The sequence below is a fragment of the Patagioenas fasciata genome, chromosome 3, assembly GCF_037038585.1.
Source record: "Patagioenas fasciata isolate bPatFas1 chromosome 3, bPatFas1.hap1, whole genome shotgun sequence".
Lineage (NCBI taxonomy): Eukaryota > Metazoa > Chordata > Aves > Columbiformes > Columbidae > Patagioenas > Patagioenas fasciata.
In genome coordinates, this window is record NC_092522.1 from 33,122,859 (window position 1) to 33,146,923 (window position 24,065).

At 39.1% G+C, this 24,065-nt stretch overlaps 2 protein-coding genes across 17 annotated transcripts in view; one reads left to right on the forward strand and one right to left on the reverse strand.

Moving 5' to 3' along the window:
- Positions 1-20,037, reverse strand: part of PREPL (prolyl endopeptidase like) — a 24,546-nt gene extending 4,509 nt beyond the window's left edge. The window contains exons 1-14 of one of the 14 annotated variants that reach the window (XM_071806082.1): positions 19,615-20,037; positions 18,438-18,680; positions 15,536-15,736; positions 14,952-15,018; positions 14,075-14,281; positions 11,992-12,115; positions 9,393-9,609; positions 8,650-8,835; positions 6,992-7,195; positions 6,074-6,249; positions 4,433-4,649; positions 4,101-4,250; positions 2,573-2,699; positions 1,438-1,544 (exon numbers count right to left, since the gene is read on the reverse strand). In XM_071806082.1, the coding sequence (XP_071662183.1) occupies positions 1,438-1,544; positions 2,573-2,699; positions 4,101-4,250; positions 4,433-4,649; positions 6,074-6,249; positions 6,992-7,195; positions 8,650-8,835; positions 9,393-9,609; positions 11,992-12,115; positions 14,075-14,281; positions 14,952-15,018; positions 15,536-15,736; positions 18,438-18,656 (2,202 nt within the window). In that variant the 5' untranslated portion in view covers positions 18,657-18,680; positions 19,615-20,037. Of the gene's footprint in view, positions 1-207; positions 317-1,437; positions 1,545-2,572; positions 2,700-4,100; positions 4,251-4,432; positions 4,650-6,073; positions 6,250-6,991; positions 7,196-8,649; positions 8,836-9,392; positions 9,610-11,991; positions 12,116-14,074; positions 14,282-14,951; positions 15,019-15,535; positions 15,737-18,437; positions 18,875-19,209; positions 19,342-19,440; positions 19,558-19,614 lie in introns of those variants that run through there. The other 13 variants (XM_071806078.1, XM_071806081.1, XM_071806077.1 and 10 more) reach the window with 13 other exon arrangements.
- Positions 19,697-24,065, forward strand: part of CAMKMT (calmodulin-lysine N-methyltransferase) — a 221,406-nt gene continuing 217,037 nt past the window's right edge. For all 3 annotated transcript variants that reach the window (XR_011738221.1, XM_071806088.1, XM_065833393.2), the window contains exon 1: positions 19,697-19,824. Coding sequence is in view for 2 of the 3 variants with exons in the window: in XM_071806088.1 (XP_071662189.1) it covers positions 19,726-19,824 (99 nt within the window). In the remaining variant the exon portion in view is untranslated. The remainder of the gene's footprint in view (positions 19,825-24,065) is intronic.

The window sequence follows — 24,065 nt, forward strand, 5'->3', positions numbered from 1 at the left end:
ATACTGAACAAATTGACTAGTGCAGGCAGCTACTTCTGTACTGTCTGGCAGGGCAGAAATCCAGCTCTTAAGTTGTATCTGGCATTACCTTATAAACATACAACTTTGAATTTCTTGTCTCCTTGTGCCCATAAAGCAGGGATCCAAGAGGACAGATCCTCTGGAGAAGGTGTTTGCTTTACATATAAATAAAAATCTGACTCAAAGTTCTTCAGGTGGTCAATGTGTTTATTAGCTACTTGCAGGATTTCTCATGATGTTGGAGATGGCATACTTCCTCAAGTTCTTTGTTCAGAAAAGCAAGGTGTCTTGCAACCTGGAATCATGAAAATTTTTTATTACAAAATAAAATTCTTTGCACTATAAGCCTTTGGGTTCTTGCACGGTTATTCTAATCTTCTTCCTGAAAGAATTCACTTTGGGAGTAACTGCCACATGTTGCCAGAATTTGTTAAAATTACCAGTAATAAAATTAGTATTTGTGACAGTCGGAGACATCAATAACAAGATTGCAGGTCTTGGCAGCATGTTGCTTTTAGCGTGCATACTTGTACATAGTGCAAAATGTTGAAACTGAATTCTAGTTGCGTCCTTTGACAGAACAGCTCATACATTTCCAAATGTAAAGATCAAACCCATTGTGTATGTTTTACTCATGAGGAAGATGGAAGTAAATAGCAAGTATGACAATTTCGAGCACTTAATACTCTCCAGTACATGACTTTTCTTGCTGCAACAATGTTTTGCACAACTTAGAACCTTTCATTCAAGGCTCTTGGCACATTACAGTGGGAGTTTAATACTATTTTGAGGCTCATGGTACAATGAGGTTCAATGATCTGGCTCTGTCACTGGCATTCTTACCTATATAAATATATAAAGGTAGGTGATAGGACAAGGGGTAACAGTTTTAATCTAAAGTAGGGGAGATTCATGGTAGGCATAAGGAAGAAATTTTTTACAAAGAGGGTTGTAAAACACTGTTTGCCCAGAGCCATGGTAGGTGCACCATCCCTGAAGACATTGAAGGCCAGGCTGGATGGGGCTCTGAGCAACCTCATCTAGTTGAAGATGTCCCTGCTCATGGCAGGGGAGTTGGACTAGATGACCTTTGAAGGTCCCTTCCAACCTAAAGTATTCTATGATAGAAAACAGCTGGGTTTTTTTTATATATATATATATATATATATATATATGAAAATACAAATATAAATATATATATCTATATATCTAAAACCATCAGATGCTCTTGCGATGTGTGTAAAAGGTTGCAAGAGCAACCTTGATTCCATCAGTTATTATTCTTTTTTGTTTTGTTTGGATTTTGTTCGATTGTTTTTTTTGGTGGTTGTTTTTTTGGTTGGTTGGTTGGTTCTTTTCTGTTTTAATACTTCAAACTCCAAGCTGTTATGGATGTGTGTAATAAAGGGAACATACCTCATTCAGTGAATCCTCCCAAGACGAATCACAGTGACTGCCGCTTGCCTGGATGTCTAAGATGATATTAGGGATCCGATTTCCTGGAACAATGAAGCTAGCGATCACTTGACGTTGAATGAATGAGGAAAAAGTGGGGATGTGAGTTATTAAGGGGTAGGTAATTCTGCCTTTTGTCATGACGTAATTTATTGTTCCTTAATAAAAATGAAAAGAATCATATAGGGGCTTGCTGGACGAACTATTTGTATTTCTGTTAACTATGTATTTGAAAAATCTTTATATATTTAGCGTGTTTGTTCTCTCTCTAAGGCTTTTTCAAAAGACATGCTTTCTTCTTCCTGAGCAAAGACTGCAGCAGCAATTGCCGCATCTGCTATCCTTTCTCAACCACTGCACTTATGCTGCTAGCAGAGAAGGGGCATAATGACATTTAGAAAAGCTAATTCAAAACCTATTTTGGTATTGACAGTAAATGCTTCTCTCCAGATTAGATGGTACTAGAAAATAATAAGGCTTGAATGTACCTTTTGCTGGAAGCAGTCCCAAAGCTACTGTTAAGTTTCAGGTATAAAAGTGTCTGTGCCTTGGCACTGTTGTCATTGTGATTTGGACTAACACCTGCAGTTTTAGCAAACTGGGAAGAGTACGTATCTATAGAGCAGCAAAAATAAGATTTTTATCCATGTGTTGTTGAGAGCTGCAGTCTGACTGTATCAGTAGCTGGATTAGACAGTGTGGGTTCACCTGACCCTGTCCAACTGTTGCCATATGCTGAGGCCTAGGAAAGGCTGCGCCCAACTTGTGTTACCCCAGTCTTCATTGTTTTTCATCTCAGAGGGCTTCCTGAGCCTGTTGTGGTTTGTCACTATTAATATTCAACAAATGTGGGTTTAACTGTTTTCAGGCAGGTGTACAACACAGAGACATCTGGTCCTTCTTAAGGCTCTGTAGAGTACATCTGAGAAGCTGAGGTTTATCTGTCTGCCAGTATGACCACTTGTCTTGTCTTTGCAGATAATGGAAATTACTTCAGAGCTTTAGAAGCCGGATCATACTGTACAAATGAATAGATTTAGGGAGGAGTCAACCTCTGTGATGTGTAATTACATGACTATAATATTCTTACTCTTACCTTTCTGACTTGTTCTGCTGGCATAATCTAGTGCAGCCTTCCTCAGTTTCTGAACATATCGCAAAATTCCGGTTAGCGGTACCCGCTGATCATTTTCATACGCCGTGATAAAAACTGAAGGATAAGGCTGAGATTAAAAACCAAAACCAGTTAAAATACTTGACATCTGATTTTTATCATAAAGTAACAAATTCTTCTCTGTTTACCTTACTGTACTACTTGTTACGGTTTATCTAAAACCACATCTATTACATAATTATCTGCTCTTAAAAAAGTAATTTTATCACTCTAACTTCAAAAGTATTTTGGTCTGGAAAATTACTTCATGTTAGGGGTCATACACTTGCAAAAAGTAATAAAATACATCCTCTCCCCACTAGTAAAGCTCTACCAGTACTATTCAATCTACTCATCAGCAACTTGGATGAGGGACTAGAGTGCAGTGTCAGCAGGTTTGCTGGTGACACCAAGCTGGGAGGAGTGGCTGACACCACTGTGCTGCCATCCAGAGACCTGGACAGGCTGGAGACTTGGGTGGGGAAAAATTTAATGAAATATAACATGGGCAAGTGTAGAGTCTTGCATCTGGGTAGGAACAACCCCAGGTTTCAGTATAAGTTAGGGAACGACCTGTTACAGAGCAGTGTAGGGGAAAGGGACCTGGGGTCCTGGTGGACAGCAGGATGACCATGAGCCAGCACTGTGCCCTTGTGGCCAGGAATGCCAATGGCATCCTGGGGTGTATTAGAAGGGGGGTGGTCATATTCCTGTGTAACCTCATCTCGGTGTTCCTGCTCTGGCGGGGGGATTGGACTAGATGATCTTTCGAGGTCCCTTCCAGTTCCTAACATTCTGTGATTCTGTGATGTCTGCTTGCTGATGTTTACAAAAAAAAAAAAAAGAGTAGTAATAATCACAGAATGGTTCACCCTAGAACAGTAGTTGAGTTTTGCAATCTTTCTATGCATAATAAGTATTTTTATATAGTATGCAACACAGCTAACGCATATTATTTCAAATAAAGATTTCCTCCTAGATGACACTGTCAAAGCTATAGATCCTTTTCATTTCATTGTTTGCCTCTGAAAAGATGTTTAATCAGTGGAAACACCTCCTTCCTCCTGCAACAAACTCTGCAAAACCCAGCAGAACAACAGAAACCCCTGCAAAATGAGAAAGTATTTTACATGTTGATGTTTGTTATACGATAGAACTATCTATTACTTCCTGGCAGTCCCATAACAAAAAGAGATTTTGAAATCTATTCATTATTTAGTAGAAGGTGTTTGGTTAATTTCAGTACTCACGACTCTAAATATTGCTAAGATTACTTAGGAAATTGTCTATATTTGTATTGATTATTCATTTTAACACAAAGCAGCAGCTATGACAATTCTAAAATACTGGGGTCTAAAGGACTGAAAAGGTAAAATAGACTTTTTTCTTTTAAATTCCAGTTATCTGCTGTTTTCTTATAAATTGCTATACTTTATTACTGTAGTTTTCCACACAGAAAGCATAGTTTTACCTGTGGCTTAATATTCTGGTATGGACAATAGCTTTTGATAAACTTCATACATTTTTCATCTGCTAATGGATTTCCCCATTCTTCCTGTTCTTCAATTGTCAGTGGGAGATGAGTTTTCCTCATTGTATTTAGAACATCCACGAAAGGAGCCTTAGAAGTTATTAAAAAAAAGTTAGCAAATAGGACACAGGACCTCAAATGCCTTGGTCCAAGTTTTCTCAAACAATTGAGGAATGTAAATTCTGAAATTGAACGTTTCCAGTTCTGAAACTGGTAGAATTAAACAGAAAATACAGTTTAACATATGCCATAAAAGGTCTACAGCACCTCACCTGTAAAACTATGGCTCTGATAAGTTCTGGATCAGTGTTGCACAGGGCTCCTGCAAGAACCCCTCCAGCACTGGCAGCTGCTAGTGCTGTGTATTTTGGCTGAGAAAGTCCTCGTTGGTGCAGCAGCCTGATGCAAGCCCTCAGGTCATGGAGACCGTTGAGTTTATTATGCTGACATCCATCTCTGTGCCAGCGAAGGCCAAGCTCTCCTCCACCCCTGAAATTTAAAGCAATTCAAGCTGGAGTCTCTTTGGAAAACTTTACATGGTGAAGCTTCAGAAAATAAAAGGAGAGCAGCAGCCACGGAGCTGGAAAAACATAGTTCGCCTTCCCGATTAACTCCTCTCTATTCTTTATGGCTAAAATACACAACATGCAAACCAAAAAAATCCCTGCATGATGACTGGTGAAAATCCCAACTCCGTGCTCTTGTGTGCTCCTGTCCTGGAACTCACAGGATAAGCACCACCTTAGGAAATGAAGGCAACATTGGAGGCAATACAAAATCAGACACTAACGTTATCTTTTTATACAGGAAACTATTAAAATATCTAAACCATTGTCAATACTTATATCACTAACAGTGAGCATTTATTAAAAACAGTAAAATAGTCCTTTTCTGCTCCAAACTGAGATTCTTGAGATTTGTCTCCAGCATTGCTTAAATTCTGAGAATGTTTGGTTTTTTTAAATTTTTCTAGTTTGTGAATTTCAAATACTATTTTTAATACAGAATTTAAAAAACTATTTATATTGTTTTCTACACAACCGCAGTTTTGGTTCTAAGCCACCTGAAGTTTCCTTATTCAGGTTTCAAGTTTAAAATTAATTAGCTGAGAGGTCTGACAAAATGCTTCATCTTTGGATAAAGAATCCATCTTCATCTAGGACTGACTTGCATCTTAGCATCCTTAGAGGGGTGGGAGGAAGAAGAGCACAATACTTGCGACTGAATACAGCAGACTGAATACATTTGTATGCTGAATTTGTTTTGGAACTGGTATTTCAAACAATTGCTCATTCTCTCTCTTTCTTCTCTTCCCCAAAGTGATTCTTTTGTTATCTTATTTACCTCCAGAATTATTATCTCAATGAAAATGTGAAGCCCATTGTACATAGTGGTTTTATAAAACTAGTAGATTTGTAGCTAAACTGGAGACAAGATGATTTAGCCAATGAAAGAACATGGGGTGCAGGTTAAATGCTTAGTTGTTGCTGTAGAAGGCAAATGGCTTTCAGAAGACACAGACTGAACATTTGTATACAATACCCTCAGAAAGAGAGGGAGGTAGCATGCCATTGCAATTTGGACGTGTTATCAGCGTTTTTCTTGAGCTAAGATGAGACAAGAAGTAATGAGACTCCAAAGGATTACACGTTACACACAACCATCTTGTTGATTTAAAAAACATAAATGTAGTATCTGGTATTGAAAGTATAATTTTTTTTTTTCCTGAGGTAATTTTTTTTTTGTTAAAAACTACTTTCAAAAAAACCTATAAGGAGATTGAAGTGAAAAGCATGAAGAATTAGGTATAGCTACATGAAAAAAATTATTTCTGTACATTTTCAACTGCATATCAATAAACATCTGTATATCCCACAGATCAAAATCTGAATTCCATTTTTTATTTTACTTACCTAACATGGCAATACGCTAATATCCATCCCTCCTCAATTAACATCAGCTTCTCTTCTTTAAAGCTCATGTTCAAATCTATGCCATAAGCTCCATATACGTGAACTAGAAGTGGTTTCCTGTGTAGCTCTTTAGAATTCATATTATGAAAAACTGTAATTGGCACTAAAGTTTCATCCTGGAAATGAAGGAGTATTTTACAATAAAGAACATTTCAGAAATCTCAATGACACATGGCAATGAAAACGTCAATTATTTATTTTAAAATGTGTTTTTTTGATTACAGTAATTTTTTTCACTTAAAATGTACAAAGCACTCTTGAAAAATAAAGCGAGATACTGAACCTCTGCTGCGTAGGCTTACAGATGCAGAGTATAAAATTCATTTAAGTGCAACACCTGAGGAGTTTTTAAACTACCAAAGTACCCAAGTCTTCCTTCCCCCTTTAACACCACGAATATCTATTATTAACAAAATAGTTTACCACTTGCTGCAGCACAAACTCTTTATTAACATCTCCAATTTTTTAAAGTCGGGCTGTTAAAACTTTCCTTTCCTGATCTATACTGTGCAGCTGGTTGCACGGTGTTCTTTTCAAGAGCTGGCATCTTTTTCATTTATGATGGAATATGATACCATACATCAACTAGCAATTCTAAGTTATACTATACTAAGACTCTTGACTCATCATGTACTGTTATCTCCTCTAGCACCCCCAAGCTAATGGAAAAAAAAGTCTTATCACGACTCTTTCTTGTTCTTCTCTATAGCACTGAAGAAAACACCCACTGTTTAGTAACTACTGTACCAACTGCTCTTTACATTTTTTGATCTCTATTCCCTGCCAAATGCATTTTTAAAATGGGTGGGAGGAAGGGAAGAATAAAGAGAATGGGAAAAGGACTGAAAAAAATCTTACCTTGCTTTTAGCTAGTAAACGTGTAGTGTGACAATTCGTAATAATTGGTACCTCTTGCACAGCTTGTTCAATGAGATTATTTTGTTTAAATGAATATGCAAAATGCTTAGGGGGGTGTACTGGAGAGGTGAGCTGAAAATAGCAAGTGCTGGTCGTATGTTCAGGATGAGATTCCAATTCAAATTCACAGGCCCATGTAGGTAGCTGGGAAAACATGGCATTTCAAGTGAGACCCTTCCACTGCTTCTGTAAATTTTGCCTAGTGTGTCATTCAGAGGAAAAGATCTTGAATTTCAAGCTAATTATCTCCAGTTTGTATGCACCACAATATGTATTTCTTTCAAATTCAGTAATGAAACAGTCAAAAAGTAGAAGACTTTGGCGAACTTCTCCCCTAAGGCCATTGGAACAAAGTTCAACAATGTAATAAAAAAAGAAAAAAATCCAAATTCACTTTAAAATGGGCATTAGTTGCAGGGTCTTTTTTAATTAAAACATTCTTTGAAATGCTTCTGCATTATTTTTTATTTTTTAGATCCTATTTCCCCTCTGATTTCCAGTCCTGCTTCAACATGTTACACAGCCAAGTCCATGTCAGTTGTTAGGCTTTTGCTGTGAGTTAGCTCAGTAATGCTAAGCCACTAAAAACCCCTGCCTCTCAACTTTGTTCCTAGTGCCAGCCATTGTGAAGAACAAAACCTTTTCCTGGCACATTCACCCTCAGACACTTACTGCTATTATATTTAAGATTTTAAACTCTGCTAAGAATAAAAGAAATCACGATTCATTCTTTGAAAGCAGCAGGGACATAGTCAAACCCTCTGCCAGGCCACTACTTACTTGAGTTAGGTTACTAGAGCCTTCTGAAATGGCAGCAAAAGTCCAAGTTCTCCAGAGTAACTGCAGATCCTTTCTGAATAAATAAACTACAACCATTTTCAAAAATGAAGGTTTCAGAGACCACACAGTGTATTTTGTTGAAAACCTTATTCTGTAGCAGTTTTACAGAATGCAGCATTGGTGCAATAAACTTGTCAGTAGTTCAGATTGTATTTCTGGGGCAAACAGATCAATTAATTTTTCTGTCTGAATGGTCTCCAGAAATGATGGCTTTAATTGAATCATTTTGTTTTTAATCCACAAGTATTTATCAACAAGTAGGGAAGGAAATAAATACTTTGTACAAATTGTACTACAGTATCAATTCTTCCCGTTTAATATGGGACAGTGTCCATGTTTGTCCATGTTCTAATATTTCTTCTGTGGGAGAGCCAGGCTTATTTCCTTGCTTGCATTGATGAGTGTAACCAAAACCAGGCCCAGTAAAACTAAGTAGAGTGTTCAGGGAATCAAGTCCTATTTTACATTAGAAATCAGCTGTATTGTAAAGAGCCTGACTGTAATAAGTCGAATAAGGAATGGACTCATCAGATAGATAACTGCTCTCAAACTTTCTAAGTGCTGCAACAAACTACCCCATGAAATCCTGAAGACCATCCATAGGTAATACAATTAGTTGGAATGACAAACTTGGCAGCATTATAGTCTGCAAACCACTTCTTTTCTTGCAATTTATCTTTGCTTTCATTATAACGTTACGCTAAAAATTAAATAGCGCTGGAAAAATATTATGCTGCTTAAGCTGAGGTAAAACATACCTTTATTGACTGGACTGAATGTGAGACAAAAGAAATCACATTTAAGTAAAGCTGACCAGCATTCTTCAGGAACATAATACAGTGGTCACTGAACATCTCCAAGTCTACCAGCTTGGTTTTCTCTTCCAGTGCATAAACTAACTGCCAGTTCTCTATGCCACTGGAAGCTACTGGTGCCTTCATCAACTATAAATACAAAAAATAACTTTGCATTAGTAAGACATAGTAAGAGTTACAAATGAAATTTAGAGACTTATTCATTAGTTTGTACTGAGGGGTTTTGCCTGAATAAAACTTAAGCTTTTTAAACTCCCTTTACTTTGGCAAAATAGATGAACAATTCAGTAACACTTGGTAAATTAACTTCAATTCTTAATAGATTAATCTATGGAAGATTTTCATGCAGCAAGAGCTTTCAGTGTGCCCAGCAGAACTGTAGGTGTTTTGGTTATATGGACTTGAGATTGCCAACTTAAATTTTAATATGGAGGAAATGACTGTGAAAGCAACCTCATTCCCTGATGTTGCCAAAGGAGTTAGAATCACATTGGCATGCTACAGGTGAGATGCCATCAGTACTGCTATCAGTCTTTCAATCCATGGAGCTCTCTGTGTAATTCTCTTAAATTATTTCAGTAAGCTGTGAAGCACAATTAAAAGTCAGCCTCACTATTTCTCTGTGATCCGCAACAGGTATCTGAATGAGTATGAATCCTCTGAATCTTATTATCAGTTAAAATTACCTTATATTCTGCAGGTTCTCCGTATGTAGTAAGAATATATAACTCATCATTTCTGTGCTCAATGTGATAAATGACCCCTTTTGTTCGTGCTTGTACAAGAGCAGGTAACTTAAAAGGATTTCTACAGTCAACCAGCCAAACTTCCGATGTTGTCTTGCTGTTGCTGTTGATAGTGAGAAAACGCCTATCTTTTGTGAGATGTATGTCCACAAAGAATCTGTAAGGAATAATTAACAAACAAACAAACTTTAAGTTGAGGACTATTTTAAAAATATCTTGGTTGTTTCAGAATCCTGGGCTTCCATCGGCAAGTTAAGAAACAGCATGCCTGTAAGGAGGCTGGAAAAATTCCAGAGTACTTGGTTCTCAAACCCGCTCCTGCTGCATTTACCCTTCCCACAATCTTGTGTGTAGAACCTGAAACCTGCAAGGAAAGCAGGTCAGTTGTTACCCAACTGAATCTAGGTTTTTGCATCACTGAGATAGACTGGAAGCTCATTGATGTATATAGGCTCTAAAATTCAAGCAAAACGTAGAACTTTTTATGGAGCTCGTAACCCTATTTAAAAACAAAAACAAAACAAAAAACCCTAACCAAACAAATAAAACCCACAAAAAATAATACAAACAACCAAAACCAAACCAAACCAAATGCCACACCAAAAAAACCCCAAACAAATAAAAACCTCCACCAAAAAAACCAAGATAATTAAATTAAAATTAATAAAGGGCATTTTGTGGGAAGAGCAATAACAAAAGAAAAGTAGGAGTTATTATAAAGATAAATTAATAAAAAGCCTAAGTGTTACTGACCTAACTTTGAAGCAAAAAAGACAAAAAAAAAAGTACAGAGGCCTATATGAGACAAGATGGACAGTGTTGCGGTGATAAAGCTGGAAACTAGGAACTGGTTTTGGAACTATCTAGCAGTTTTAAATGCTTCTAAAATATAGAAACAGAACAGCCACCAATGGCTGGTACTAATATTAGACAAGTTCAGGCTGAAATTCAGATTCAAATTTCTATGAGTCATCCTAATTAATGGGGATGTCACAGCTTGGGACATAGCAGTTTCTTTCACATTTTGAATCTTTAAGAATGTAAACCAGGAAAACTGTCCAACACAAAGATCCAGAAGATTTGATCAAGGGTTGAGTACCGTAATCTGCATTATACAGATCAGATGATACAGATACAGACTATACAGATCAGATGCACAACTGAAATAATGACCCCTCTAGACTTCAAAATATTTGACTGGTGAAAGAAAGGATGCTTTAGATAGCATTTACAGTGTCTTTAATAATTTTCAGGTGGAGGAACTCCAATATTTGGGGTACTATTGTTTTTTCTAATTGCACTCTCTCCACAGGCACAGCGGGGGATCCAAAGTCTGCAACAAATTGGTCTCCTGCCCCTCTAACACACACAAATTTGGCAACACTGCGGCACCGCATTCAGTAGAGATTCCAACAGTTCAGCTCTGCTGACCTTATGTCTGAGAGTCAAGCTGAAATGCAGGTTACACTTCTCTCCAAGGACTTTGACCTTGTTACCTTGATATTAGATATTTTTTGCCTCTGTAGGTTTTAAAATTATTTATTTTTTTAGGAAGTAAAGAAATTTTCAGCTTCTAGAGAAAAAAAATATTTGATTCCACCTAAAAGAGCTGGTGAGATGTAGAATGGAACTGCTCAATAGCAATACAAAAGAATGTCTTGCTGTCTCTGATGAACAAGTGAGTTCAGTTATGAGCTACCATAGCACATGAACCTTTAGAGTAAGTTTCTAGTATATTTACTGTAATGACTGTGACCTTCAGAATTATGCCAACAGTTTCCCTGTGGGGAAGTGTCAGGTCAGTGCAACTTGATTTTCCAAAAGTATGCATCAAATGCAGCTGGAACAAAAGGATCTTATTTACTGCATCTCAACTGCAGATTTTTTTTTAATGAAAGTATAATTGAAATTTCTTTACTGCATATGTAATTTCATTTAAGAATAACTGCAAACGTTTATGGAATGCTGTATAAATCTACTACATGCTACATGGCTAAAAAACTAGTTCTGCAGTCAATTTAGCAAGAGCTTTCTTGTCTTCCTAAACCACTGCTTGAAGAAAGGTTATTGAGAGGGTATTCAGTCAACAATAGTTCTGTCTCTGGGAATGCTGTAATGATTTTGCTCATCCATTACCCAGAGCAAAGATTAGCCTGAACTTCTATGTTTTTCAAAAGATGTATCAGACATCAATAGAAGAGAAAACAAAATGAAATCCATGGTCTGATTTACCCTGTATGAAACTGTCACACATTCATTAAAGGACACCCTGACCTGCAACTGACCTTGACATTTATAAACTCAGCTGAACTCATGAGGTAAGAAAGGAAAGTTAAATCTCTGTTGATCACATATCAAGAGGAGAAGAGAGCACATTCCCAGACTGCATAAGGCACTCCTGACAGCAGAACACAACTTAAAAATGGCTTTTACCATTTGGAATATAATACAGATTAATTTGTTTTTCAAACTGGTCATATTTTCATATAAAATACTCTAGAATATATAAAGGAATTGTTATAATTTAGATAAGTATTACCTTGCATCTTGTTCTGTATAAACTAACTTGGTATGTTTCTGATTAGTGAAAGCGGTCATTAACACATCCTGACATTTAAGGTTCTTCTGACTTGTGTAATACAGAACATCATTTGTAGCCCATTCTGGAAAAAAAGACAAATGCACATCAAATTTAGAATGGTATATACTATTACAGAGAGAAAATGGAGCTCCAAGAACAATGGACTCAATGCTGAAAAAGGCGGGGGATTTGCAGCTGATATGGAACTGAGGACAGCACTTCTACATCCTAGAGGCTGGGGTAAGCCACAAAAAGATGTCTTTCCATGTTTTCTCTGAATCCCACAGAACAAGAACATCATAATATACTAAAAAAAGAAAAAAATAATAAATAAAAGGCAGAGGACAGTGTTCCATGGTCCAGCAAGAGCAAGCTCTTGACCCTGTGAGAGTTTTGGAGGTAACAGGAAAAGAGATCTGTGACTGTTCAAAACTGAGCAGAGAAACAGAGGATTACATGGAGTCAGTGAGATACTAAAGACCGTATGAGCTCTGCGCCACTGCATATGACTGCATGCAGACCATTTAGAGAAAAAAAGATGATGCATGTGCTCCATGGGTACCACTGGGATAAAAATTCTCCAGTTTTCTATGCTTGTGTATGTGTTCACCAACAGTAGAAATGTATACAGGAACCTCCCTATTCTGCCACAGCCACCAGAATGACGTTTAATACGTATGCTTTAAAAAGTCATTATGCTGTCTTACGCATAAATACTGATTTTCAGTACAAAACCTCAGGAATTACCACACTGAAGTAATGCCAACAATTTGCTATCTGAACAGCAACGTGGCTTCACGGTGCGCAGGTAGCTGGGGGTTCACTCTGAAGACAAGCCTTCTGAAGGGAAACCCAAGTTCTACCATAGCCTGGTGTTTAAAAAAGCACAGATGGAAATTTTCAAGAACTTCCATTAGTCTGCTTGCTATTGCATATCATGCAATACAAACATACACTTTGCAAGTGGCCATAAGACCCGATTCTCTTGTTCACCTCTGTATCACACACCTGAGTAAGTCTACAAAATGGATGTAATCTCTACCATTCTGATAGTCATTTTTTATACTCTTACTATCTGCCATCATCTGTCACACCTATGTGGGCAACAGGGAGCTCATTTCTTAAATGTACTGGTTCTTCTAGACAAACCTAGATAGATGCTCAAGTCAAGTATAGTGTTACTGCAGGTCTACTTTTCAATGGGCATTATAAACTTCAGCTGTGCCAATGCTTACAACATTAAATGCTTGCTACTCTTCATTTGTGTAACTAGGATGTTTTACCTATGGTATTTTTGGCCTGCCCAGGCAAACTGATTACTGCGCTACATATACTTGATGACATGCAACAACATAATCCAAAATACAGGATGCGGAACATTGCATACACACTACTACACTCTTGTTACTATATTCTTTAACGTACTATAAAAAAAATCCTGTTCACTTCAGCTTACCTCTGCTTATTTTAACAACAATGTAAAGCTCTGTAATCTATTCCGAAAGAACTGACTGAAGGCCTGGCTGACTTCTTTGGGCTTTGGATTGTCACCCACACTGAGTCCAGTTGAAATTCCAGCCAATACTTAATAGCAGGTAGCACTCGTGCACTATTCAGCAAGGTGAAATGCCTACAGCTACCAGTGATTTCAGGTGTGGCTGAAGGGGTTTCATAACTAGAACGTTTTTCAGTAAGATCTTTATATTGCAGTTATGACAGTACATTTTTAAAGCAGCATATTGAATTAAACGAAAATGATGATATCCATGACTGTTCAAACACGCATAAATGCTTGCTTGTACAATGAAGAAAAACTCGTATGACGAAAGCAGATGCTTTCACCTACATCAGGTAACTTGTAACCAAGCAGCGTGGAAGATATCTTAAATACTGAACAACTCAACAACTATAAGGATTAAATCTAAAAATGTTGCTTTTTGATTTTTTTTTTTTTTTTTAGTATTTTAATATTATTTGTAAACTAACAAAAACATTGTATTGAAAGCTGGTGTGATCCACAGGATATTTGTAAATAACTTACCAAAACTAAATACATTAGGAATTACTTTTTCCACAACAGGAAATTGACCCAGTTTCATAATAACGCAGGTTGTCTCTTCAGAATTTTCACTTTTTAAGCTGATTGCCATGTATCTCTGATCTGGTGAAATTCTGATCTGTCGAATAAAGGCATCAGACAAGCCCAGATCTTCAGTACTGAATAAAATGTCAACATTTCCTTCATCTGCTACATAAAAAAAATGAGATAATAAAAAAATCCTGTAATTAAGGCACTGTCAAAATGAACACTGGTTGTTAATGCCTGTATTTTACAAGTCTGACTGCAATATTCACAAGCATAATATTATACAAGAATTTATTAACACCAAATATTTGTCTTGCAAGTTATTTGCAAATGCACCTTGTATAAATAAACAAAAAAAAATGACAGTTCCAAGAAAAAAAAGAAAAATCATGTAGTCATTATTAAAATATGTTAAAAGTATTGGCTTCCAGTAAATGTATTAAATTTGAAAGCTCATATACCTAAAGCACAGTTGTTCTTCCTGAATACAACTACTAAATTTTTTTCTTCTACCCCCTCAGAAATAAAGAAGCATGAATGTGCTTTGCCTTTTTCAAAATGTTAAGGTAGGGCTCTGAAAAAAGTGACTTCTCTCTTTCCTCTCCAGAAACTTGCCTTAGTATCAGTATATACCCTAACTCTATTCAGCTCAACTTTTCAGATTCAGGATTCTAGAACTAAACAATCATTAAAGAATTTTATAACAGTATTTTTGGTTCAGCTATTTTAAGAAACAGAGCAATTAAGCTTTTAATATAAGAAAAGTACATTAAGTGATACATGTACAATATTTTTAACAATTGTACCACGTTATGAAGAGAAAAACCCTTACCATCATCTGCTTTTGAAAGAAATATGCAGCCATTCTCTTCAAAATACACATTCTCTCCAAACCTGATCTGTTCAATACAAAACAAACATGTTTCACATTCAACATATAGTTAGACAGTTGCCTTAGAATCCCTATATTCAATCACTGTTCTGCAGAACACAGTTGTAACATACACAAATGACAAAATACAGCACATATATTTGAGGCTAAAAAAAGGTGTCGCATGCACCAGAAAGGTTCTTTCAAACTTAGGGCACTTCAGCTACCTATACCTTTAACAAAAGGCTCAGATCGCCTGCACTTATTCCTAGAACTTATAGTGTCTTGTATTCTTTTTCCACAAGTCAGATGATTATTGTGTCTTTACTTGCTTTTGCCTATGGTGAAATTAAGGTAAATACACTATTGTAACAGGTATAAGCTGTCCTAAATACACGCTGTTACTATCCACAATTATTAAAATATTCAAAACTCAAAACTACAACCATAAAACAGCCAGTAACACAGTAGTTTATGGCAGGAATAGCTTCACTGCCTTTTGTTTGTACTCAGTGATGAGAAATGTCTGTATTCTTTGCACTTACCCTTGGGCTTCTCAAATTGAATGTATACTTGTTGTGCAATTCTTCTATTTTTTCCTTGATTCTTTTTGTCATAGCTTTGTATCTTGCTGAAGTGTCATTCCAGTTTTCCTGCTCTGATTTCAGAAGATTCTTGTACAGCAGCTCTGATGTTGTTATGGATGTGTTTTGCTTCCTTTTGGATGGGATTTTTGTTCCTTCCTGCTAAGCAAGGAAAGACAGCAATGGCTACTAGCCCACATTCTGTATTCCAGTATGAATATACTGAGGCAATAGTATTTCCCAAGCTACAGATCCCAAACCATCTTTACATTATTACAATAGTAAGTGCCACTAAAAAGAAAACCCACCATTGGAATAAGTTCTTTCAATTCTTCCTGATCTTTTAGGAAGGTATTGTCAAATGTGCTTGACACATTTATTGAGGTCTTCTCTTCAAAATTTATGGTACTATTAATATATGTTCTTAATTGATTATTTGTAAATATGTTTGTTCTTGTTCTAGAACTAGCTTTTAGGGGTTTTTTTTTTTATGGAGTTCTGCTATTTTTCCTTCTTCAGAGGTGTTTTCTCGTAATTTTCCTGCCTGAAGAGTATAATTTCCCTTTTCCTTTCCCAAATAACACCACCGCTCACACCTCTGTCCCTGTACTGAGGAGACCTAGCAGTCTGCTCCAGTTCTTGCTCCAGCTCCTTGAAAGTGTTAGTATAAATGTTCACAAGGCGCAGAATGAAGTGAAGCAGTAAACTAATATAGGTTCTGCAGCAACTTTATCAGGAATAAGCTTAAGGATCTGGTTTTCCATGATCCATGAGCAAACTACTGCTACCTGCTTGCCAACAAATTGTCTGTTCTTGCAAAAATGTTGAAAATGTGTTAAAATTGCTAGCACAATGCTACTTCTTTTTGCCTGCTATAAAAATCTCATTTGATTGAATAATAAGCTTAACAACATATATTACAGTGCATAACACTACACAGATCACAGAAAGTAGCATTTTATCACATTCAGTGTATTACGTGAATGTGTCTAAACTTAAAAAGCAGCATACACTTTTTACCCCATCTTCACTTTGCATCAAGAACTGTTGGTTTGTTCCTGGTTTGTCTTCAGAAATGGAATAGATCTAAAATGTGAATGTTCTGAGTAGACATCTGCTCCAGTTACCAAATTCCCTATGACTGTAAACCACATAATTCATGAGAGCATATGAGTGCTCATTAGTGGTTCAGACCAACGGTCCCTCTAGCCTAGTATCAAATCAGAAGCACAAGTCAAAAAAAACCCCTAACCAAACAAACACGAAAGCCCTTACAGAAGCTCTGGAGCAAATCTGTCAATAGTCAATGTAGAGAAATAGCAGGATATGTTAGTTGTACCACCCTCTCCCCAGTCACTGGAAAAATTGCTCTAAGAAAACATGATTTCCAAAATTAGAAGCAAACAAAAACCCCACAGTGGCCACAACTGCATACTTAGGGAAGGACAAGAATGGGACAAGCACAGATGATCCTCCCCAACAAGTGTTCCACTTGCCTTCAATGAATTCAGCTCAGGAATTTCCCTAGCTGAATGTGGTTTCTGAATATTTAAAAAGTCTCTTTATGTACATATATCATCTCTCCTTGTACCTACATGAAATTTTAGCATCCATTACTAATTTTGGTGAGTTCCACACTATAAGATGATTCCCCTCCTTTTTTTTTTTTTCCAACAGTTCCCATAGTGTGTATTCAGAAATATTATATAGAGCTGGTGGGCACAGTGGAGGTATATATTACAGTTACTGTACACCTCCCTGCCTGGGGAAAAAAACAGTCACCTAAAAGAGCATCTAGAAAGATTCTGAGACTAGCAAAGGATCTAAGTGACAACCAATTTGCAAACATTTGCTCCAAAGCAAACAGGCACAGTTTCCTTTCAGGTGAAAACCACCTGTTGGTATCCTGGGACCAGCGTCGTGGACAAGCATTTGTACCTGTGTTAGTGAACTACCAATGAATAAAGAGAACCACACATTCTCATCCGTCTAGACTTCGTATGTTCTCCTTGAAACATTTGTTTGTATTTCACACACAGACTAAGGAACTGTTTACATTATGGTTAGAAATAAGTGCATTACAAAAACATGATCTTTGGGTCATGTTTGAAGAAACACTGTAAACTTAAAACATTTTTAGAACAAACATACATCCATCTGAAAACGTTTAATATAAAATAAACCAAAACACCAACCTTTTAAAACAGTAGTTACGCATTATGCATATAAATAGGTTTACTGGCTGTCATACTGAAATAAGCTTTTATAACAGTTTTAGGAAACGCTGTATCAGAAACACAGAAGACCTGAAATGATTTCAAGCTATTTTCTGACTATGTGCATGATACATCACCACCCATTTACACAATATTTATTTACAGTAATAAATCCAAGTACCTTCTGAAGTATAGTTCATCATGTCAATAAAATTATGAGATGTCAACAGAATATTTTAATATTTAACATGGTGCAAACCACGCCTTACTGGTCAGCACAGGAAAAGCCAGCTCACAGTGGCCAAGTCTGGAGACATCAGCTTGGACACTCTGCCTCTACACTAGCTGATCTTTCCCTGCAGTTTTCTCCTGACACTTTACCTAAATCTCTCTGAAAGATACCGATTTTTTAAAGAAATTGCTACAGCAGGAAAATCAACCAAAATGCAGCTTTACATCAACAAAATACAGAAAAGCTGAACAATGGTGTGCGTCTTTGAATGTAACTGAAATCCTAGTATTTATCTCCCTCCTATAAACCCTGTGGGAAAAACGTGTTTCCTTGACATTTGGAAAAATATGACCAGCTTCCCCAACAGATGTGCCAAGGTGGGCGTTGACATTAAGTCTGTACTTAAACAGCATACCTTGCAGGTAAAGAATCTCCATGGCAGGATGCTTCCAGGTGACACGGTCCTGTGTGTGCATGTACTCCATGTACAGTCCAGGATGTGGCATTTTGGGGGTTTTATTTTACTATAAAGACATATTGTTTGAAGACGGTTATGCTTTGAGCGGTATTTGTCACTGAAGCTCAGCCCTTGGAGAAGATTTCGCAGTCCAGCACATGACGTCCTAACCTTCATTTCTCAACAGTCGACCTGATATTTCTGAAAATCCCAAACTGCTGATCATTTACACTGTGTGCAAAATAGATGAGAAGCATAAACTGAAGGTAAAACTTCCTTTCAAGGAAATGAGACTGATTCATTAGGAAAACCAGATGGGAATGAACAGCAAAACTGAGTAACTGTTACACACAGCTTAGCGTGCATATTAACCTGCTCTGTTACCACAAAACGTGGCTCCTATTGAAACTATCAGTGAAGAGAAAGGAAGGTGCAACTCTCCGTGTTTAAATGTTGAAGAACCAAAACCCGGGAAAGTTCTGGGAAGTTTTTCCCCTCTTTATAAGTATCATATAACAATAAAATCAGTCGATCTCGGGAGGGTAACGCGACAGCAAGAGCTGAACTCCCCTCGCAGGAGAACTGACAGGTTTGCAGCCCCGCAGGGGCGGAAAGACCCGCGTGTTTCACCGCCCGCGGTCCCGCTCCCCCGTCCCGCCCGGGCGAGGGCCAGAGCAGCCGGCCCGGCCCCGCTCCCACCGGCCCCGCTCCCAGCAGCCCTGCCCCTCACCGCCGCCTGCCCGAGGACTCTCCGCGGCAGGAGGGCGCGGAGCCGCGCTCCCTCCGGCGGGGTTGCCCGGGAGAAGATGGCAGGCGGGCAGCAGCGGCTCCCCGGCGGGACTGCCCGTAGCCAAGATGGCGGCATGGCGCTCTAGCCAGCCGCGGCGGGCGAGCACGGCTGATGTCAGCGCAGGGGCACGGTCCCGGCGCGGCTTCCTTAAGTCGCTCCCGTTTCACGTACAGTTTTGTCCCGGGACGCGGAAGTCACAGGCGGCCCGTTTTGAGGCACGCTGCCGCCCCTGCGGTGTGCCCGAACAGCCGGGAGTACCCGCCGGCAGCCTGTCCCCATAGCACTGCCTTGGGCAGCTGTGGAATACGCTGCTGCCCTTAACAAAGATGGCCACCCACTTCCTACCCCTCACGCCCTAGCCGGCCGGCTCGGCAGCCGCTGGAGGCTCGGCGGCGAGTCCCGGCCGCCCAGAGCAGCGCTCCCGCCGTCGCAGCTCCAGGCGCTGCCCGCCGCCGCATGGCCGAGGCTGCCGGCTCTCCGTGCCGCCTCGCCGCGGGCAGCTGCGAGGCGAGCGGTGGGGGAGCGGCGAGAGCCCGCTGGCGGCTGCTCGGACAGGTAGGGGGAGCTCCCGGGCGGGAGGGGCTGCCGGGGCGGGCCGGCGGCGCGTCTTTGCGGAACGGCGCTCCCGGCTCCTGACGCGGCGGCGCGTTGTGCCGGGGGGGTCGTTGGTATCTCTTCCTGTCCCTCAGCGCTGGGCTCCCGCGGCCCCGGGCGGTCGCAGGTCCATGTGGCCGGTAACCCGCAGCGCCTACGGGGGGCCGCGCTCTGCCCTGGGCGGAGGTGCTGGGGCATCGTGTCGGTGAGGGAAGGCAAACTGCGGAGAGCTGCCCGCACCCCTGGCGGAGCACTGCGAGAAGCAGTACGCTGGGGTTCGTAGAGGGATTTTGCAGTCCTCTTCCGTAAACATCGTAATAATAAATACACAGTTACACATATATACACACACGGCTCTTTAAAGTGCGCCTTCCGTAGATGCCAAGAGCAGCCTATGGTCTCACAGCCTGGAAGAGGCTGCCCGGGGGGGTTGTGGAGTCTCTTTCTCTGGAAACATTCAAAACCCGCCTGGACACTCCTATGTAACCTCATCTGGGTGTTCCTGCTCCGGCAGGGGGATTGGACTGGATGATCTTTCGAGGTCCCTTCAATCCCTAACATTCTATGATAAGTAGCGTTAACAAGAGGAGGGCCGTCACCCCCCAGCATCCCGCAGCCTGGGGCACCAGCTCGGTATTGCCAGGCTGTGGTTTGACACCATCCGTAGGTGCTGCTGGAGTTTATTTTTGTAGCTGCTACCCAATACCCTCCCCAACTGGCTTTCATGGGGAGCTGGGGGGAGACCCCCCACTGGGCGGCAGAAACTGAGCTTCACCCGCAACGGGGGGTGGTCTGGTGAACAGGGGGGGCTGTGCCTGAGGGAGGGTGAGGAGGAGGAAGCAGTAGCGAGTGGTTACACCTGCGCTCCAGGTGAGCAGCACTTGCCATCTCCCACCTTCCATGCTTTTTTGGACCCTTTAGGAGCGGTGCAAGGTTGGAAAAGATTCCTCTGCAAATGAGCATAGGCGTAAAGGCTTAAAAACGTGAATCAGTTTCGTTAGTTGTTATTGGAGGTGATATTTATAGCCCTAATTTAAATGTTTAGTTTTGTGCAAATGGATGGTATGGCGAGTGCTCCGTGAGAGGGCAGCGGGGCTGGCAGGGGCACTGGGCTGCGCTTGGGTAACAGAGTAGGAGGCGTGGGGAGGTTAATGTTGACCTTTTCTTTGTGTGTGTTTTTTGATTATAAATTACCCAGTCCTGTTCAACAGGACAAACTTCTGTTTCATTGTGTTCTAAAGCAGGAAATGTCAACGTTATTGGTAAGAATAGCAGGTTTGCCTGTAGTTTTCCATTCCAGCAGACTAGGCTGTGCTCTATGGCTATACAAGCTTTTATTCGTTTTCAACGTGCTGTTCCTTAATATAACAAATAACTTTTCGTAACAATCAAGTTGGGGTTTGTGGGAGTGCATGTAGGCATTTGGGGAGAGGGCTTCCATTTCTTCCTAAAACTACACGTGCCTGTGACCTTTTCCTCTGCAGATTCCCTGGGTTTTTCCATGTTTTTAGCTCTTCTGTTGATTTTTATATGGTACGATGAGCAAGGATCGATTTAATCTTACTGGTACATCTGATGTAAAAAATCAGTTCTGCAATTTTTACTACAGTTATGCTCAGATCTATCTGTGGATTGGAAAAAGGTGTCAACCTTCCTTTATATCCATCTTTCAAGAAGCACTGTCCAACTGTTTCTTACAGTGCTTTTAAAAATGTTTTTCATACTGCTTATAATAATGCCTTACTTGAAATCAGTTCTCTGATGTGTTTATATATTGAATTTGCTTTCATTCAGTGCATACACAAATTGATTTGCTATGGAAAGGATGCTTGAGAGCGTGCTTGCTCATTTAATTAAGAAAAAAGCCCTTTTATCAGGTATCCTATGAAGCTAGCATAAAAAGCCAGGGGTTTGTTTACCTATGTGTTCTATATCAATAGAGTGTTTTATGTATGTACTGAGTTTAAAGTTTGGCAATATTTCTAAACTTAGCTTGTCAGACTCAAGGAGAATATTTTTTGCTTAAAACAAAATGCTCAGGTAAGTCACACGTGATGTGCATTTATACCTGACTGAAGTTAAGCTAAGGCTAACTCTAAAGCTCTGTGTTAAGCTCTACCAGTCTATGCAACTGATGACATTATCCAGTCTGTAGTTCTTATAGCAGGGAAGTTAAAGGAATAGGCATAAATGAAGTCACTACCTGTACATACACTTGCTCCCTATAAAAAGTTTAATGAACGCTTTACTGACATCCTGCTCGTTGCCGTCCCCTTTTTCTTCTTCTCACCTCCAAATGTGCTTCAGCTTCCAAAACTGATAAAATAAAAGCCAAAGTGAGGAATGGGCAGTGGCTTCTTTTAATTTATTTATCCATCTACACACTTACCTATTTATTTATTTTTCTGAGCATAAAACTTCAAAACCAATTTTTCTTCCCTTCCTGCTTCTCTGTGTGAAGGGTGCAGATCTTTTTCCATGTTTTTCTTAGCCTTGAGTTTGTAAATTGTTTGCAGTTGAATTAAAGAGAGTTTAGTAAATAAACTACATGTAAAAATAAACAATGCACAGCCCTAGTGATGATATTTAGAGATGGTGAGATTGTAAATTATGCTGCAGCTGATCATGTAGAAACTTTCTTGCATGTACAAAATAATCGTGTTCCCGTCAGTGCTGTAGAACTTAGTGGAGGTTTGTAGACCATCAGCTGTTACAGCATTTGGTTTTTAGGACAGCTAAGCCATGCACAATGAGATATAACAAAGAAATACAGGGAATTTCAGGTGACTGCCTTTCTCCACGTATGTGGGTGTTTTTTTTGTCATTCTTAGAATTTTTTTCTTTTAAGGAACCTAATTTTTGGAATAGAATCTTTCATTACAGACCCTAATATATTATTTATTTAGGTAATATTTGTATGCATGATCAGTGTACAAGCCCAACACTTGCGTACACCTGTAAAGATCTTGTGCAGAAGACAGGTCCTTTCAGTACCGAAAGAAGATCTGAAAGAGAGTGAAACAAAGCTTCTGGAAATGTTTAAAATAAAAATATGCAGAGAAAGTTAGCTTAAAGTTACTGAGGGAAGCGATAAAGTGGCCACCAGCTCCAGCCAAAGGACAGTGGTGTCTGGTGATTTGTTCCCCACCAGCATTCTTTCCCTTTACCATCACTAAAACCAAGAATTGTGTCTATTCTGCTGAGAAACCTTTAGCTTGCTTTGATATTAGCTACTGGTTTTATATGTCCCTGGGACTTGTTCATTTATTATGGCAGTGTGCAGGAAGTTAGGGAGCTTCACCTTCATTGGAAAGGCATCATGAAAATAGAGAAGACTGTCTTTCAATATATTCAAAACATTATTATGAGTTTAAATAAGTTTGTCACCTTCTGTTTTTTGTCAGTGGGTAATCCTATAGCAGCAGCATATCTTTGTAGCTTGTAACACGATTGTGATGCTTTTAGGAACTGACTTAAGGGAAAAAATATTTTGATCCTTACGTAAAATACCAAGTTAGATATAAATAATGTAACATTCTTCCTTTGTGCTCTGTTTTCTCTGTTATGTTTAGGTTTTTAAAATATTTGACCTGCTGTTGTAATTTTTGCATTTTAGACCTCTTTATTTTAGTTGGAGTCTTTGGGACGAATGTTTTATTGAATACTGAAATGCTCATGAGACTTTCTGCTAACCCAGAGAATGCATTTTACAGAGTGGTTAGAAAGTGTCTCTGTAGAACAAAAACCTGAAAACAGAAAAGTGTTGGCACTGCTGGATTTTTTTTCCTCTTAGTAATGGCTTGCCTTTGCTTTAAAAAAAAAAGGCCCCCAAACAACATGTTTTTCTGAAAATTAGATCTGGATTGTTTTCTTTAGTTGTCAAGCTGATCTGTTTTGTTTCCAGGAATGCCACTATTATATGAAGATTTTAATTCTGCTAGTATTGTATTTGGTTCTCCCGTTTTACTATTTTTGTCGTTTGCTTCATATATGTATTTTTCCCATGTGTTACCGAAGTAGAAGAAATAGTGTGGACGTGACACAGCTGTTTTTAATACTTTGATGAAAATACTTGTGCCTTTCATATGCTGAGACCTGGCAATGAAAATAGATCCAAAAGCAGTAAGCCTGATGCATCAGACCTGCTGTTACTATCTAACAGCCTAGCAAATACAATTACTCTGCTCACATATGTAGCATTT